Below are 18,352 nucleotides of genomic sequence, written 5' to 3'. Positions count from 1 at the left end.
GTTGATTCTCAATTTCCTTTGTCTTCTAGGGCTCGGAGACAATTGAAACTGAAAGTTAACCCATTAGGTCATATCAAAATTAACCTGAAATCAAGTTTGACCTGTAATATAACACATATAGTCATTTTGCTTGTTTTTTGTTTTTAATAACCTTTTATCTTGATGTATCGTTTTCAATTCGTGAATATCAGAAGGGATTCGTTTTACGCAGAAAATCCGGCTAATTATGCCTAGGGATGGATAAATTCAAAGACGGTAAGGCCATTTCTCGACTGACAGTCTAAAATATTATTGTCAAAGAGAGACGATCCACAAGTTCTTCACAACTCAGGGTGTATTTCTGCGCGTGTCAAGTTTCATGCTCCCCGCGGAACAAATGCTTTCAGTTTGGCTCGAAAATCAAAGCGAATTTTGTTTTTCATATGTTGTTTCTCACTCATTCAGTTTCGCTTAAACGATATTTGTGGAAAGTGGTGTCTGAATCTAAGAAGTTGCGAAAGTTACCGAGTAGCCTGTGCCAGGCCCTCAGATAGTAGGGATGTCGCGAAAAGACGTGCGTTTTTTACATCACTTTTTACTGCACGACTGTGCTATTATTTTGGAGCCTGGAGCAGGCTAGATACCGAGCAGATGCTGAAGTAACAAACGTCATTTCTCGATTACGAAAGATGATGGAAAAATCATGGGATTTATTGGAAACAGCGTCCATTTGGGATAAACAAACAAACACACTTGTGAATAAAGCTGCCAACGATTCCGCCCGGGTTAGCGGGCAAGATCGTAAACAACTGCCCGCTCTCGGAACCAATCAGATTGCAGGATTTGGAGGATTCCGCCCGCTCGTAAGCTTAGAAAAAAATAAAGTACGATATTGGACGATGCAGACGCTGCGAATCGTAATAACTTTGTCCCATCTCAGAGCTTTTCGTGATGCTCTCCGGGAAACTTTCCTCAAGGTGACCAATGTCTAAAAGTAAACTGCTAAACGGCACCGAAACCAGCTTCAGGCGCGCACTGATTTCAAATAACTGTCACTTGTATTAAAGAGACAATTGTGGGTAGGGACAAAAAAAAATTGGGGGGGGGGGTTAAGATAATTCTGTCAACATCCACCTTCTACAAAAATCCCTAACCACAAAACCAGCGAAAAAACATAGCCAAACAACACAGTAAACAAGCTATTAGACAGGAGAAGTTGAGAAAAATTACAAAATGTTTGCTAACCCGGTTTTCACAACTCCAGGTAGACTTATTAAAATACGTTGTAATAATTTATGCATTTGGTTCAGTGAATGAAAAGTTCGGCATCTGAATCAAAGTCGTTTCAAAGTCGCTCCAAAGGCGAAATTCCCGGCCGGGCTAGGCAAAAAGAATGGCTGAGCCGTTCCAAATTGAAACAGGCGTTCCTAATTGACTCAGACGCCGAACTTTTCATGTACTTAATTCAATGTATTAGGTTCGGCTCATGAAAAGTTCGGCGTCTAAACCGGGCCTAACTGTACTTTGAACTTTCATACACTAGATGGCTCAACTATACAAAATCATACTTTGATGTTTGCTGCTCCGGTTCGTGGGATAAGAATCTACCCAACGGAATGGGAAAACTGGATTTGCTTACGTGCAGAGCTGTATGGATTTTATTTGGGCAGTGAAATGTGTGCTTCCAGTGGCCCTGTGGATGCAGCAAGCTCATCTTGTGTTGGGGATAGAAACTGCGGTCAGAATGCCGAGTGTACTACAGTTCCAAGTCAGGGTACGTACATGAAGACAACAACAACAACAACAATATTGGTTTGCATTCCCTTTTACATACTGGCATTACAAAAAACAAAAAATAGAATAAAAGTGAATAAAGGATAATAGTAGAAAAATACAGCAATGAAATTGCAAAATAAATAGTCAATAATAATTAGTTACAATATCTTGACTTTTGTTTCCTTTTCTTGAAAGATTCGAAAACAAAATAACCTAATTTTTTACAAATATAAGGGTCTACTTTATTACAAAGGAATAATATTTTATCTTGTTCATTTAGAGTATTAAAGATAGCATATTTCGAGATTATATAATTAAAAAACGTTTTCCGTATACACGAATAAGAATTACAGTGAAGTAGAAAGTGAACCTCATTTTCGACCTCATTAGATGAACAATTTTTGCAAATTCTTAGATTTTTCCGGAAGTTTCGGGACAGAATGTCTGCATGTACATGTTTATTTCAAAATGTTGTTCCTTTTAAGTTTTGGGCAAACAAATGTGATGTCCCAGTTAACTCACAAGGTAAAGGTCATTATGTTTCGTGGACTCGGTAACTAGTAATAATATTTAAACTGACAGACCTGAGGCTGACAGTGGGAATCGAATTCGAAACCTCCCTCACAGGAGGCCGCGTACTAAACGACAGATCCTTGCTCACTGATGAGGACCTTAAGATTTAGATGAAAATGCTCAGTGGTTTCAAAATAAATTGAAGGGGCGCTTAAAAAAGACCGTTACAGTACAGTACTGCGACCGGGGAGTTCTAGTCGTTAAGTTTATACACTGTAATAAATGAACCGTGGAGTTACGTTTGAAACGTGATAACCTATCTATTTGCCAGAAAGTTTATTTAAGGTAATTCCCTTTGAAAAGGATGTGGTACCCAGATTTTTTTCAAACTTGGCACAATTGACAGCCATATATAGGACAATGAAAAACGTCAATAAAAAGATGGGGTGACAGTCACATACCCCCTCTTGACCAAAAGGAAAAATGACAACCGCCCTCCTCCCCTCCCCAGACTAAATGAGGAAAGTGAAATATGGGCAATATGATGAAATGGTGCGGAGATTAGTAGAAAACAAAAACAAGAGGTAACCAAAGGTTCACAGATTTTAGTGTTTCTGGTGTAAATTGTGTAAATGAAAGAAAGTTGTAAGAGATTAAAGCTAGCTGTGTCTCCCTGGGAAATTGCATACCGGGGCCATGTGGCAGCTTATAGATTCAATAATAAAATACTGTTATCTCTATTAAGTTATATTTGGGACCTAGATTAGCTAAGAACAAGCCCAAGTCAAAAGAAAACAAACAAAGAAAAAGCCAGCAAAAGGCAGATGAAGAGCTATAAAACTGGTGCCAAAGATATTAAATGGCCTGATCAGTTAAGCACAAAAAGAAAAGGGAATTCATTGCAAGTCAGCTAACCTCTGAAGAAAGGTTCAAATACTTTACATTCAGTGAAATATAAATCTCTTTAAAACAGGAGATGGAAGTTAATTTACTATTTTTAATTATTATGGCCAAATTGCCAGCTGGAGCATTGCATAACCAAGGCAAAAAAAAATGAACACAATACTTGTTATGCATCAGGTCAAAATTTACCTTGGTTCAAGTTTATTTTCCTTTTACCAGGGAATGGTAAGGTCTATGAAAATTAGTTTTTACAAAAGAAAAATATAATTTGAGATCAGTGGCACTTTGCCTACTCCACAGAAAGCTTCAGGTTCCGTACTAAAAACTATGTGGTCGTTTGGCTCAAACAAGCATCAATTCTCAACCAGCTACCGATGGTGGCTTAATAGAAAGAAAGCCTTCTACAGACATTGTAGTCCTTCATCGATATTATTTAATGACACCGCAATCGTAAGAAGTTTCTATCCTAAGAAATTCCATCCTTGATGTAAATCAAAGAAGCTTTCTAAAGATTTGCCGCCAACTTAATGGGAATTTGCATATATGATCACTTTTGATTAAAGAACCGTGCTCGACCTGTAGTCATTCTGATTGAAGCGTAACTGCAGAGCCAACAAACCAAATATTACTGATCGTTTTTACTCCTTCTAAGCTGCGAAAGTTGATTTAAGCCTTGCGAACATAGAAGCTGAGGACTTAATCATAACTTTAAAACCTTTGAAAGAGAGAAAGGGTTAATTTTGATGATAATGATGGTAGATAGATAGATAGATAACTTTATTTAAACACGGTTAAAATTCCTTCAGCATGTACAAAAAAAAAAAAATCTAAGATCTATTATACCTAACTAAACTAACTCTAATTAAAAATATATTCATAAAATTTTAACTACCTAGCTATTTACAATTAAAAGCTGCTTTTCAAGGATGCCGTGTAAAACTGTATTAATGTATGATCTCATTCAAAACTGTTGCGACACAGTTTGCGTTTAAAATCATGTAAAGAATCTGCAGATCTTAAATCATGGGATAGGCTGTTCCACAGCTTAGCTCCGCTATAGGAGAAACTTTTCTTTAAATAATTGGTACGGGGCAGCGGAAGGACTAATTTATTTTCAGTATTCCTCAATCGATAAGAAGTTATTTCGTCACGAGATACAAATTTAGATGTTAGATAGTCGGCAGTCATCCCATGTACAGTTTTATACATCATAATAGCCGTCGATACTTGTCTTTGGTGTTTAAGCTTACGCCAACCCAGTGCCAGGAACAAGTCGTCCACATTACAATCAGAATTAGCGGATATTAGAATACGGGCTGCACGATTTTGGAACCTCTGCAGCTGATCGGAAAGACAAATGCCGCAGTTGCTCCATACGACATTACAGTAATCAAAATGCGGTTGAATTAAACTGTCGTAAACATTAATTAATACATTAAAAGGAATAAGATGTCGTATTCTTTTAATTGCACCCAAAGCAGAAGCAATCTTTTTACAAATACTCTGTATGTGGCCTTCCCAGCTTAAGTTTTGGTCAATATGCACTCCAAGAGATTTTGCCGTTGACACTTGCATCACGGGATGGTCGTTTATCATAAAAGAAGGAGTTTCAGATAGCTTTGATAGCTTCTGCCTCGACCCAACTAACATAAACTCAGTTTTAGTCAAGTAAAGGGTCAGTTTGTTAGCCGATAGCCATATATACACCTTGTTTAAATCGTCGTTAACGCAGTCATTTATGAGTTTTAAATCTGCGCTGGCATAGGTTAGGCTGCTGTCATCGGCATACATTCTAGGTTGTGAAAAATGCAAGCAATTAGGTAGGTCATTAATATACAGTAAAAACAATAAAGGTCCAAGAATTGTTCCTTGGGGAACACCACATGTAACTAATTTTGGGTTTGTCATTGAGCAATTAATTTGGCAATTTTGGGTACGATTGTTTAAATACGAAGTAAACCATTCGTGACAGGAACCGCGTAATCCATAATATTGTAATTTCGTTAATAAGATATGATGATCAACTGTGTCGAAAGCCTTTTATAACATAACACAAGTAAATCGCGCGCTCTGATTGGTCAGTCAGCCACTACCATTTGCCCGTGGGTGCACGCCAAGAAACTGAGCTAGCGCGGTAAAATTTAGGCAAATTCAACAAATCTCCTCTCCTGACGGTAAAATACACCAATGAAATGCACAGATGAAAAGTGGAAGTTGAAGAAAATACTAAGCTGTCGTTTTGAAGGAAAAAAAGACAAAAGATCAAGCGAGAAATTTGCCCTGGATGAATGAATCACTGTTTTCCTCGCGCTAGAATCGGCTGAAGGAAAATCGAGCGAGCGAAGATTTGAGGTACATTTTGTGTGTTTTTTATAGAAGAGAACTCTATTTGAAATGTAAATTTATCAATTAGCATTGTGTTACTGACTTTTTTATCAAGCTGATGCTAAATTCAAGCAAATATTTTAGGAAACACGCTCAAATTCTAGACAGCTTTGTTGTGAAGTTTTCATTGCATCGATTAAAAATTTTAGTTGAGTTTAAACGGGCACATTACGCTGGAATAAGCGAATTTCATTTGAGTACAGAAACATTTGGGTTTTCAAATAAATTTTTCAAAAAATAAATTCTGTGTGTATTATTTTGTTCCTCAGTGTTCATTCATAACAGTCGTTCAGAGAACGGTCTAAAAACAACAGCTTCAGCGCCGGCTGTGTGTTGGCGAATTTCAGTTGCAACTTTGACTTTCATAGCTGGATTTCCCCAGACAGATTTCGATACAAAGCTAGTTAATTTCTTTTTGAAATTAGTGTTACCTTTTATCCTTAAGGAATTACGGTCAAATTTTCTCATTTCTACTTTACGTTTATGTCAAAAATTGTCACATAAATAAGCTTGATAATTATTTCATTTATTTAGTTTTAGCTTAGTTTTTAGAGTCTTTTTGTTTATAGTTGCAGCTATAGTTTTCCCTCAAAGTTTTTACCCTAATATTAAGAGCAAGTAGACAGATGCCATTCAGAATAACAACGAAAAACGTTGGTGCAATTTACCTGAAGACGGAGAACGGTTGATTCAGCGAAAGAAAAACTCAAAGGCAAGTTTTTGAAAAACATAGAACGTGATTTGTTTACGCGCGGGCAGATGGCAGCATACATGAACTAGAACCGATGACTCAACTGAAGGCAAATGGAAAATAATGTTTTTCTCTTTTGATTATGTTATAAAAGAAATGGTAAACGTTGCAGCTGTGCAACCATGGAGTTATGGATGCACTTGGGAGGTTTGCTAAGCACTCAAGAAGCTAGAGTATCGCCTCGTGCGACTCTTACGCTTCTTTCGTGCTTAGCAACCTCCCGCGTGCATCCATAACTCCATGGTTGCACGTTGCACGTTTACCATTTCTTAATTTTAAGTCTAAGAAGACAACGGCATTGACAAGGCCACGATCAACGTTCACTGCCCAGCTATCGGTAGCTTCGAGTAATGCGGTTACAGTAGAATGTAAAGAACGAAAACCAGATTGGTAAGGAGATAGAATACGATTCTCAGTAAGATAGTGATACAACTGGTCGTAGACAACCCGTTCAAATACTTTGGCCACGACTGGGATCACCGATGTTGGTCGATAATTGGTGGGATCATTTCGTTTACCAGAATTTTTATACAAAGGAGTAACCCTAGCCGACTTCCACTCATCGGGAAAAATTCCTGTCAACAGTGATTGATTAAATATTAAAGTAAGAGACTCGGCAATTAGATCAGGGCACTCCCTTAATAATTTAGCTGATATACTATCTAATCCAATGGCTCGATTTTAGTCCCTGATATTGTATTTCATTTATTATTGTTTTATTAGATTTGCGGGAAGTCAATTCATTGATGGTCTTCCAGGTCTTACGTTGATCACCGGCATAATTATTAAAAGAATTATTATAATAGGCCCGTGATGATGATGATGATGATGATGATGATTATAATGATGATGATGATGATGAAACAATCTGTGACGTTATTAATAGAAGCAGGATAAAAGTAAAGGTGGTAATGATAATGTAGATAGAGCTGAGCAAGCGCGCTTGCGTCGATCTCGCCAGCAGTCTCGATCTATCTCCCTAACCTGTGGTAATAACCAGTAATATTTTGTATATTTTTATATATTTTCTCCCTTGTCACAGATTATAGCAACAACATACTGAACGTCTCTGGTGAATCTTGTCAGTGTTACCATGGATATCATGGCCCCAGTTGTGAACATTATGGTTGCTCATCCAACCCTTGTCTGAATGGCGGCAACTGCTCTGAGGCAAACGGCACATTTAATTGCAATTGTCTGTTTGGCTACTATGGCAATACCTGCCAACATCCTTGTAAATCAGGTTACTATGGTTTCAATTGCTCTTATAAATGTAATTGCACGGAGCATGGCAGCTGTGATGTAGCCACGGGTCATTGCCATTGCAGGCGAGGTTATTATGGGGAAAGCTGCGAAAAGGTCTGCAGTCCTGGCTATTTTGGTTACAACTGTGCGCAGAGATGTCAGTGCAAGAACAGTGCATCATGTGATCCTAAACTAGGGTCGTGTAACTGTACCGCAGGGTGGACTGGAGACGTGTGCGATAAGCCCTGCCCATTGAATACATGGGGTGTCAGCTGCTCCCAGAACTGTTCTTGTCAGAAGTCGGCCTTGTTTTGTAACAGATTTACAGGGAACTGCATTTGCTTGCCAGGATATCACGGAGAGTAAGTTCAAAGACTTTTCTTCGAAAGATGCCTTATACATGTCACATGTCACAGTTACCCATTTTTAGTAAAATCCAACTAGTGGTCTATTATCAATGCTGCGTTCTGATTGGTTGGGCTGCTACTAGGCTATATGTTATAGCCCACTAGTAGCGAAAGCGCCTGCTTTTTGGCGGCCAAAAAAGGATTAGTCTAGCTTTAACCAGCTAAAGTTGTTTTGTCTCGATATTTTTGACCAGCTAGTTGGATTTTACTAAAACAATTATTCCTCTCGCCCTCATGGGCTCTGAGTCAATAGCCCATTCGGCCTTCAGCCTCATGGGCTATTGACTCAGAGCCCATTTGGGCTCGAGGAATAATTGTTAAATACACGTAGGATATCAAATCGGACTCGTGCATATGATTTCAGACCAAATTACACTCCATTCAGATCAATTACCATTATTAATTGGATATTTGACAGCCACAGTTTCTAATCAATGTAATTAAATGTTCCCAACTGAACTGCTAACCGAGTGGAGGTTTTCTCATACACAGCGACATCAACGCCTGATGGATATCAATAGTTAGTGCTCAAAATATCACAGTGACTTTCGTGAGACAATCGATAAACGAGCCCTCCCATGATGTCCGGGATCAGCAGTCGGATGTAATGACCCTCTAGGCCCCAATAGCACTACCGTAAATGATCTAATTGACACCCGTTCTTATTTCAACGCTTGTTACCTAATAAATACCCCTTTACGATGTTAAGTTTCTATATAATAGACGCCCTCCGTGAAAGTTACTCCAAAATACTTGGAATTAGCAAAAAGGAGCAACATGATTTAATTTATTCAGCTTCTTGCTTGATTAACAAATGTTTGCGCATTGCGTCTTGTTCAATGTCAAGTTCAAAATAAGAACAGACTGATGATAACAACGCAATGACCCTGAACAAGGATTCTGACCTCGAAGGTGAAATTTGAAAGAGCGATGTGGATTTCTAAACGCCTCCTATTTAGTAAAGGTCCCCTCTTGGACCTCCAATATTAAATTAACCCTTTCACTGCCAAATGTAGCCAAAGGCAAATTTCGACCAGATTTCCAAATTTCGTTTTGTAAAATTTTGAAAAACAAATAGCACCATGTGTAAGTACAGGTAGAGAGCTTTCATTTGAATGGTCACATCAAAGGATTTCGACCACAGACTCAAAAGTTAAAGTCACCTTACAAATCTCCATCAAATACTCTGGCAGTGAAAGGGTTAACGCAGCGAGTGTCAAGTGGATCATTTACGGTATGCATATTCCCCAAACTAATCTCTATACATTGTTTTATGTTACTGATGCGATCAAGAGCTTTTTAGTTTATCATTTCTTTATTCTCATGACCTTTCTGTTTGATTCAGTAGTGGAACGGTAAAGAAAAAGTTTGATACTGGTCTCCCTTCTCACGGGTCGGAGGACCATTACCATTCCGCTAATATACCCCTAGAAAGGTATTAATAACGTTTTCTCATTTGCACAGTGAATGTCAATATCCTTGTCCATCGGGAACGTATGGCGTCAACTGCAGTTACGATTGCAAGTGCCAGAACAATGCAACATGTTCCAGAATAGATGGTACCTGCAACTGTACCCAACCAGGATGGGCAGGAGTGCTCTGCAATCGACCCTGCCCTGGGGGATCATACGGGGTCAACTGTCTTCGTAAGTGCGAATGTCGAAATGGAGGAGCGTGTGATCGCAAGACAGGTCAGTTTTATGTACACGTACCTGTGATATTCATGTGTTTGAATACTTACAAGTAGTCAACCCTCTCTCAGGGTTGATTTCCACTCCCGCGTATTAAATTTTCACGTCCGTAAACAAAATGGAGACAGTGTATGAAACGCCGCACTTAAACGTAAAAGTGCCACGAGGTTTCACTTTTACGTTTAGGCACGACTTTCCATACTTTGCCTGTATTTTATTTACGCGCGCAGAATTTGCGTGCGCACGCTCGTAAGAAATTTGCGACAGTGGAAATCCACCCTAATCCACCTAAGTCTACCCACACTGAATGTCCGTCTGTCGGGAGTAAAATGGATTAAAGAAAGGCAGGGACCAACTCTAGTGTCCGTTTTACCGAGGTGTCCGTCTAATAAAAGTGCCAGTTAACCCCTAAAGTCCCAATAGTGACCAAGATCAATTTTCTCCTAACAATATCCATACATAGTCAACAGATAAGTTATGAGAATTAATAAAATGATCACCTAAGTAAAAATGCCTTGATCTTTTAACAAATTTTCTTAACTAATTCTTTAAGGAAATGTATAGAGATCAGTTTGGAGAATTTGTATGTAGATGCTGGGGTTTTGATATCCATTTACAGGATCCTGTATCTGCCGGAGTGGTTTCTTTGGCCAGTTCTGTGACAAGCCTTGTTCTCAGGGCTTCTGGGGCCAGAACTGCTCCATGACTTGTTCGTGTCTGAACGGTGCGCTGTGTAACTCTGTAAATGGTCAATGTACTTGCCGAACTGCTGATGGCTGTCAGTGCTCTCCAGGCTGGACTGGTAGCGACTGCTCCAAGCCTTGTAATGATACCTCGTGGGGAAGTAATTGTCAGAATGTCTGCCTATGTCAACACAATGGAATCTGCAATCAGGTCTGCCAAGCTACAATTCTGAATGGCATGTAATTGCTTATTACGAATCAGGGGCTGTCACTGAGGGCCCGGGGTCGGGATTTCCCCTGGCTACTATGAGCACGACCCCCGACTACTTTAGGAGGAAATAAAGAGAAAATAGAACATAAAATTTAGGTTTCTGGGAAACTACCCACCTCCACCTCTCCCTCCCCTAAGTCAACATTAACACTTGCTTCTCTCTTAGGGCAAAATGTCGGGTTAGGGGAGGGGTAGGTGGGCAATTTCCCAGAAACCTAAATTCATCCGAACTTTTTAGCTACTCAGTTTCCCACCTATGCATTTGGCTAGCAAATCGAAATCCTAGTGATAGCCCCGATAAATAGTTACCCAACTACTGTGGCTTACATCGCAGCGATTTATATTTGGATGGAAATCTAGCAGTAGCTCTACGTATTCCTTAAATTATGAAAGTAAAACTGAAGCGATTGGTGTACCAAATGCACTTTCTAGATAGCATTTTTCCCGCGCAGGTCATCTGCCCCGTGTATCTGCTCGGGTGTGCGAGTTGCTCATTGGACTGTCTGCACAAGCCTTGCGTTCTTTTTAAAAAAGCCCATCGCCCGATTAAACTGGTTAAACAATTTTGGAAGTGAGGACCACAGAGTCTTTATTTAGCTGTTCAACTGACATGTTCGATTTTGCGGAGACAGCAGATGTCGTGGAAAAAGTAATCTTATATTACACTGAACGTCTTTCACACCTCGACACTTCTTAGTAACACAGCTATGCACGATAACTAAAGGAAAATAAAAATAAAACCACGGACTTGCACACCCGTTTATATACAATTGTTTTCGTTTATATTGACCGTTAGCGATCACTTTCGTTCAACAGGTTAACGGCACTTGTCACTGTGTACCTGGGTACAAGGGTCCCAAATGTGAACACTCGTGTCCACAGGGCTACTATGGTCAGAAGTGTGCTTTTAAGTGTGGATGCACCTCCTCCCAATCTACAGGCTGTGATCCAGTCACTGGCGTCTGCACGTGCAAGTCTGGTTTTACAGGGCGACATTGCGACGTTCCCTGCCCAGCCGGAAAATGGGGCTTAAACTGCTCACAATCTTGCTCATGTGACCATGGAGGTTGTAACCCGGTATCTGGAAACTGCACTTGCGATCGAGGCTGGAAGGGTCAACGTTGCGATCAAGTGTGTTCCAACTGTGGTCAGCCGTGTCCACCATGTTTCCATGGAAACGGATCATGTGATCAAGTCTCCGGAAAATGTCTATGTTTTCCTGGTTACCAGGGAAGCTCTTGTCTAGAGGCCTGCAGTGTGGGTTACTATGGTGACAAGTGTCAACAGAAATGTGATTGTGCAAACGGGGAAACGTGTCACCACGTGACTGGGCAGTGTCTGTGTAAACTGGGCTGGACTGGAGCGCGATGTAATGAAGGTAACTATAATTGCTGAACAGAAGGAAAAAATGGTAGCAATAATTGCAGTTAATTTAGGATGGTTTTCTGTTTGCGAGGTGAGCACAAAGCGCAAGCACAAGCGCTAAACGCAAGCCCAAACGGAGGCACAAAGAAATAATTTCCATTTGGTGCTCGCGTGATTTATTTTAAGAAGATAAAAGCTTTTCTAGTCTACATTTTGTTTTCATGAAACCGTTCACGATAAAGGGTATTTAGGTAAAAGCGTCGGGCGAAAATGGCTTACAACGTGGTTTTGTTAACACTGGCTAAACTCCTTTTAAATAGCCGGCGTCGCTGATTAAAACCAGATAATTCTCACAAAGTCCTGTAACACATTTGTAAAGTCCTTCATGAGCAATTTATCAGTTTGTAACCATAACGTTTAATATGATGTGTTGGCAGCCTGTCCTAAAGGATCATTTGGCCATAACTGTACCCAGACATGTCCCTGTGTTCGTGGAACCTGTGATCCCATGAATGGGCTCTGTGCATGCCCATCTGGTTACCATGGCTACCTATGCGATAGGCTGTGTTCAGGTGGAGCTGGCTGCAGTGAGAGGTGTCAGTGTGCCAATGGAGCTAGGTGTGACTACATGACAGACCAGTGTGTCTGCCCTGCTGGATGGACTGGTAAAACGTGTCAGGGGTCTTGTCGCCAAGTGCGGGTTATTCCCGGAGTATTTGGGGCGAATTGTTCTCAAAGGTTAGTGTTCTTTATTAAAGGCCCGCTTACACAGGCGATCTTTGGTTTGATTTCAAATCAGGCGTGTAAACTAGCGGCAATTTCTTGGCAATATGTGGCTGCGAGGTTGCCGTTAATTTCGAACGTGATAGAATTTTGATGCTATTCTCGCAGGAGAATTACTGTAAACCTACCATGACATTGAGTTAACGCGAGATGCGCCTCGTTACCTTAAGAGGTAACGTACCTTTAGTGCATGGTAGCTGGAGTGCGCATCAGGTCTTACGACAAAGAAAGTTTGCTAGCAATCCCTGGCCACGTAGTCGAGTGCTTTGCTTTTACCGAACGAACTTTTGACACTGAATGTCCTCGCTCCTTCTTCTGACTTGAAAGATTTCTACGAGAACGATGAGACACGTGATACGCCGTAGTCTAAAGTATGCGGAATCGGCTTGCTACACACACGCCAAGAACCATATTATCAGTTCTTGATAAAAATGGTTTCAAAATCCAAAGCAACAGGATTTTATTTAATGAAAGAGCCAATCTGTTAACACAAGCCTAAATTACTGTTTCTTAATCAGGTGCATTTGTCCCGGATCATGTGATCCAGTTACCGGAAGCTGTTCCTGTCCACGTGGATTCCAAGGTCCAAACTGCCAAGAAGCCTGTGCGGATGGATGGTACGGAGCAAACTGCTCACAGAGGTGCAACTGCATGAACAGTGCGTCATGCAATCACGTGGATGGCTCGTGTACATGCACTCCTGGATGGTCTGGGGTTAACTGTACGGAGAGATGCCCTGCCGGGTATTATGGGATGCTCTGTGCTTCCAAGTGTCAGTGTAGTGTAAATGGGACCGGGAGTGCTTCATTATGTAATTCTGTGACTGGCGAATGTAACTGCAGTCTGGGGTATCACGGTTACAGGTAAGATCTTGCTCTGTTTTTAGAAGCGAGGCTACGTCCACGCGACTGAGGCTGTGGGAGACTGAGACAGTGCGCAACACCGAGAAAGTACGGGGAGATCTTATGTGTAAACTTTCAATTGGAAGCTAATGAGCACTGTAATTTGTTTTCGATAAATGTATTTTAAGTTCTAAAAATGAACATTTTTTTCTGTTTGCGTGACCTGAAAATGAGTAGAGAGTCACACACTAACAGTCCAGAATCCTGGATTCCTCAATAATTCCCCTCTTCCCACAAAGACCACTCAGCAAACCTCACGAATAAGCGTTTATAAATTAGGGAGCTTAAGCGTTTTTGAGCCACGCTCGTCAAGTGGAAGTGAGGCATTTTCTCTTTTAATATGCCCTGACGCTACCAACTTTGTATTGCTGAGTTTCTTTACTCTTACTGAGAAGATTTGCCCAAAAATTTGGGCAAAAGCATCGCCCAATAACGCAGGAAGTCCACCTCCGGCTGACGAGTGTAGCTCATAACCGTCTTTGCTTAAGCTCGCTAATAACGCCTCTCTGCTTTAACTTAACAGGTGCGAGGAGCAGTGCCGTGAGGGTTTCTATGGTAAAAACTGCAGTCAGCGTTGCCAGTGTCAAAACAGCCATTCCTGCAGTATTACAGATGGGTCCTGCACCTGCAAGCCCGGTTACTACGGCGCAGCGTGTCATTTGCCGTGTCCCAAGGATCGCTACGGTGCCAACTGCAATAACACCTGCCAATGTATTTGGTCCAACACCCATTCATGTGACAGGGTTGATGGCACATGTTACTGCAGGGACGGATACAGAGGAGTTGACTGCGAAAGTGTGTGTCCTGAGGGATCCTACGGACGCGACTGCAATGGAAATTGCACTTGCCAGAATGGTGCTGTGTGTGATCACGTGAAAGGCACATGCGCGTGCACGGCCGGATTCAAAGGTCAAAGTTGCGAGACTACCTGCGCCGAAGGCAGGTTTGGTGTGAACTGCTCACGTAAATGCCTTTGTCGGAATGGTGCGAAGTGCAGTCGTTTTGATGGACAGTGTTATTGTGCCCCTGGTTTCTTTAGTAAATATTGTGAAAATGAATGCCGCAGTGGAAGGTATGGAGTAAACTGCACAAATATTTGCGATTGTAACCTCAGGAACAGCCCGAACTGCGATCCTAAAACTGGCGAATGTCTTTGTTTTCTTGGTTTCAAAGGACCCAGATGTGACGAGGTCAGTGTCATGTACCACAAACAGCGCATATGCTTTAAGCTCTGATGAAATAACTCTCTCATTCAACCAAGTCTTTATCTTTTTGAAAAATTAGGCAAAAGCACCAAATTAGCGTTCCTGGGCCTGGAGAAATTTTTATTTAAGGTCTATATGAACTTAGTTCAGTTGAGAAGCGGCTCTACCTCGCAGTGGATAATTGTGTTGTTAAGTTATTCGTCTGCCGTATGCAGTTAAATGGAACGAAACGCAAACTGGAAACAGTGACTACTTACCAATTGCACAATCCATCCAGATGGAAATCTTGTACATAAACATATAAAGAATTTGAGGTGGTTGGAGTGCGACCCGTTACAAAGTATTTTAAAATCAGCTGAATAGACTGAAAAGGGTAAAAAAAAATTGCATCGTCTCAAAACACAGCCCATATTTTCTGAAGCTTCCTAAATGGAATGGCGCGAACCATTTTTGATTGTTCATTCGAAATTTCCGGTTTTCCCATCAAAATGTTTTGTTTAAGTTCTGCACTCGTAATAAACTAAACAACACAGTTTACCTTTAACGTGGAAGAGCTTATCGCTTTCCCCATTGCATTCTTTATCAACAGCCTTGTGAAGACGGCTTTTACGGAAAGAACTGCCAGAAACCATGCCCCGTATGCTCAAGTCATGTGATCGGTCCGTGCCAAAAAGCACATGGCAACTGCTCATGCTCTCCTGGTTACCAAGGATACCGCTGCTTTGATGACTGTGGCTTGCAGCATTATGGTCTGCATTGTAAGCAGTCGTGCCAGTGTACAAGTGACGAGCTGTGCCACCATATAAACGGCTTGTGCTTGGACATGTCCAGAGGGAAGTTTTCTCTGATTGTAAATGACACTATTGAAGAACTCCATGATCGTGTGCGGATGAGAGACATAAAGCGCGGGCTGGAAAAGTTGATGGAGCTTTACTTTGACGAGAAACCATCCGACGATGAGGTAAAGTAGAAATGTTGGAAGGAGTAGGTATTTAATTCTTTCAAAAAGTTTTACGATGTAAGCGAACTTCCCGTGATGGACCACAGTAATACCAACGTGTGGTGGTCTCTTACAGGGCACACAAGTCAATTTAGCTGATCCCATCGCCATATGCCCTCATACCGTGGGAGAACTGTTTTGTAGTTCCTAACCAACAGCTACCACTTGTGTATGGTGGAGCTGGCGCTTAAATGAGTGCTTTTGCACTCGCACGGCAGTAAACGGCGGGGTCGATGCTTGCAAGTGAGACCTCTCGCCTGGGGCTGTGCCATGCTGATGAGTTCTAATGAGGACGAAACAGCTATCCATGGCTGCCACTGCCGGGGTGATATGGTTATGCGCAGGCGTTAAGGTACTGGCCGTACCGCGGAGATGGTGCTTGTGCTTCAGTGCTGAAATTGGTAATCACAAGAGGTTCCACACAACCACCTCGTCCCCAGGCCATTTCGTGCCATGTGAGTGGGCTGCGGAGGCTTGGAACCGAACGCGAGATTAAATTCTCCGGACAAGCGTCCAAGCGTCACATCCGAACTTGCTGAGGCAGACTGGAAACGAGCCCGGGTTCCAGCTGTTAGTGCAGCGTTTAGATAACAAAAGCTGATTTCGGATACTAGGTAGCTCATAAGAGGCTGTTACACTTGTAGTTTAGACAGCACTGTCTTGGAATTGTCTTGTAATTTGGCACCATATGTCGTTTTTCTTATTTGGCGTGAAGAAATTTGAAATGTTGGTCTCAGTTGATCTACCTATTCCTGGTCTTTGTAACTCTTTTGGGTCCTTAGACGGAGAAGCTTTGTTTCTCATCGCCTTTTTCTGTTCAGCTGTATAAACACGGCAAATGAAGTGAGTGCATGATGGCTGTAATTTAACCTGCGATGAACAAAGATCGCGCTTAATTGTAGAATACGCGGATTAATCTGATACTTTTGTTCTTGTAGATGGTAGGACGACGAGCAAAGCACGCTAGCGCGCGGAAAATCGTAATGGAAGGCTTATTGTTTTGGATTGAGAAACGATTTTGTGAATCCCCTTCGCTCGTTTTTGCTTTGCCCTCTTTGGAAAATAAGGCACAATTTATTATCTGAAAGACTAGTTTCCATATCTCGTAGGTTGCCGCAGCGACGGCTTCCGAAGATGGATCAGCTTTAGCTCAGTCTCGTTTGGACGTGCTAGACGGTGTTAACGGGTCCTCTACGACAACTGATCGTCCCACAAGTCGGTCATCGGTTTCTGCGAGCCATACTAATGAGAAGGAATCCACGCCTCAAAACGTGAAGCATGTGTTTATGGTGCGCTTACTTGAGGATGAAATGCAACCTGTTGTTAAAGAGGACTTAGGCGATGCCACTCGAGTCGTGTGTGTTCTACTCGATAACTTCACTGTAGTGGATGGTCATTACGTGGATGAGGTGCTGTCCAGGGTACCAAGCGGGATGATTACATCGGAGCTTCAGGTTGACTACTACACTGGCAAGCTGTATAAGAAGAAGACTGGGTCCAAGGTGGAAATGCATCTACCGCTCATCATTGGCGCCTCTGTTGGTGAGTAAAGTGCGCCCTCGAGGGAAGGGTGGGTGGTAACACTGTCATAGCAAAATGTCAGTGGCGGATCCAGGGGAGGCCCCCGCCCCCTTATTTTTAGACCAAACTGAGGCCCCAAGGGCCGACAAAAAAATTTTTGGAGACCCCCCCCCCCCAACGCCACCTTTTGTAAGGGTCTGGATGACCGCCCCAACCCCCCCCCCCCCCCCCCCCTTTTTCTCCTTATCTCAAGGTCTGGATCCGGCACTGAATGTTTTCTCATAAGTGCATTAAAGGGGCTCTGTCACGGCTGTCTTGATCATGTTTTACATATACACCTCAATAAAAGTTGCTCTCGTGAAACATGATGAATGATCCATAATCCACGTTGTATAGCCTGTAGTGCATTATGCGAGCAAGCTTAGTTTGTAATATGTCCGCTCCGCGTACTCGGATCGGAAGACCTCCATTGGAGGGCCATTTAGTTTCGGCATTTTTGCGGGTCAGATCAGAGGAATAAACCTTGTTTTCCTCTTGGAATATCCAAATGGACTGCCGAGCACAGGCGTGCACAAACTTCCCGCTCAGAAAAATATCTACCACAATGCACCACAGGCTATGAAACGTAGATCACGCATCATGCGTCATGTTTCACCGGAGCAACCTTCATTGAAACAGGTGTATATATCGCCAATTACACGTCCTTATTCGCAATGACACTTAACTTTTGGGAATAGGTTACTTGCGTATAACACAATAACAGCTACATGTGAAACAAATGTCTCCCAAGCATATCATTTTAATCCGGGTTCCTTTATCTTTTTCTTTTCAAAAGCATCTTCTCGGATAGTTCATCCAATTACCAATCTGTGGACAAAAAGAAATAAACTGAATTTTCTTTTTAACGCTTCATATCTAAATTCAAATTTCACACTAGCCCTGGGTTACGTTAACCTAGCTTTGAATAATCCG

At 41.7% G+C, this 18,352-nt stretch overlaps 1 protein-coding gene across 1 annotated transcript in view; it reads left to right on the top strand.

The window, feature by feature from the left end:
* LOC140953683 (uncharacterized) overlaps nt 1-18,352 on the top strand; it is a 45,708-nt gene that overhangs the window by 25,702 nt on the left and 1,654 nt on the right. The window contains exons 9-18 of the mRNA XM_073403093.1: nt 1,523-1,753; nt 7,350-7,914; nt 9,424-9,650; nt 10,270-10,544; nt 11,421-11,982; nt 12,407-12,707; nt 13,271-13,615; nt 14,178-14,844; nt 15,449-15,820; nt 16,969-17,401. Coding sequence (XP_073259194.1) covers nt 1,523-1,753; nt 7,350-7,914; nt 9,424-9,650; nt 10,270-10,544; nt 11,421-11,982; nt 12,407-12,707; nt 13,271-13,615; nt 14,178-14,844; nt 15,449-15,820; nt 16,969-17,401 — 3,978 coding nt within the window. The remainder of the gene's footprint in view (nt 1-1,522; nt 1,754-7,349; nt 7,915-9,423; nt 9,651-10,269; nt 10,545-11,420; nt 11,983-12,406; nt 12,708-13,270; nt 13,616-14,177; nt 14,845-15,448; nt 15,821-16,968; nt 17,402-18,352) is intronic.

The sequence above is a fragment of the Porites lutea genome, chromosome 1 (assembly GCF_958299795.1).
Source record: "Porites lutea chromosome 1, jaPorLute2.1, whole genome shotgun sequence".
NCBI classification, from domain to species: domain Eukaryota; kingdom Metazoa; phylum Cnidaria; class Anthozoa; order Scleractinia; family Poritidae; genus Porites; species Porites lutea.
Note: the sequence above shows the minus strand (reverse complement) of the source record. Positions and strands in the feature narration are given on the sequence as shown.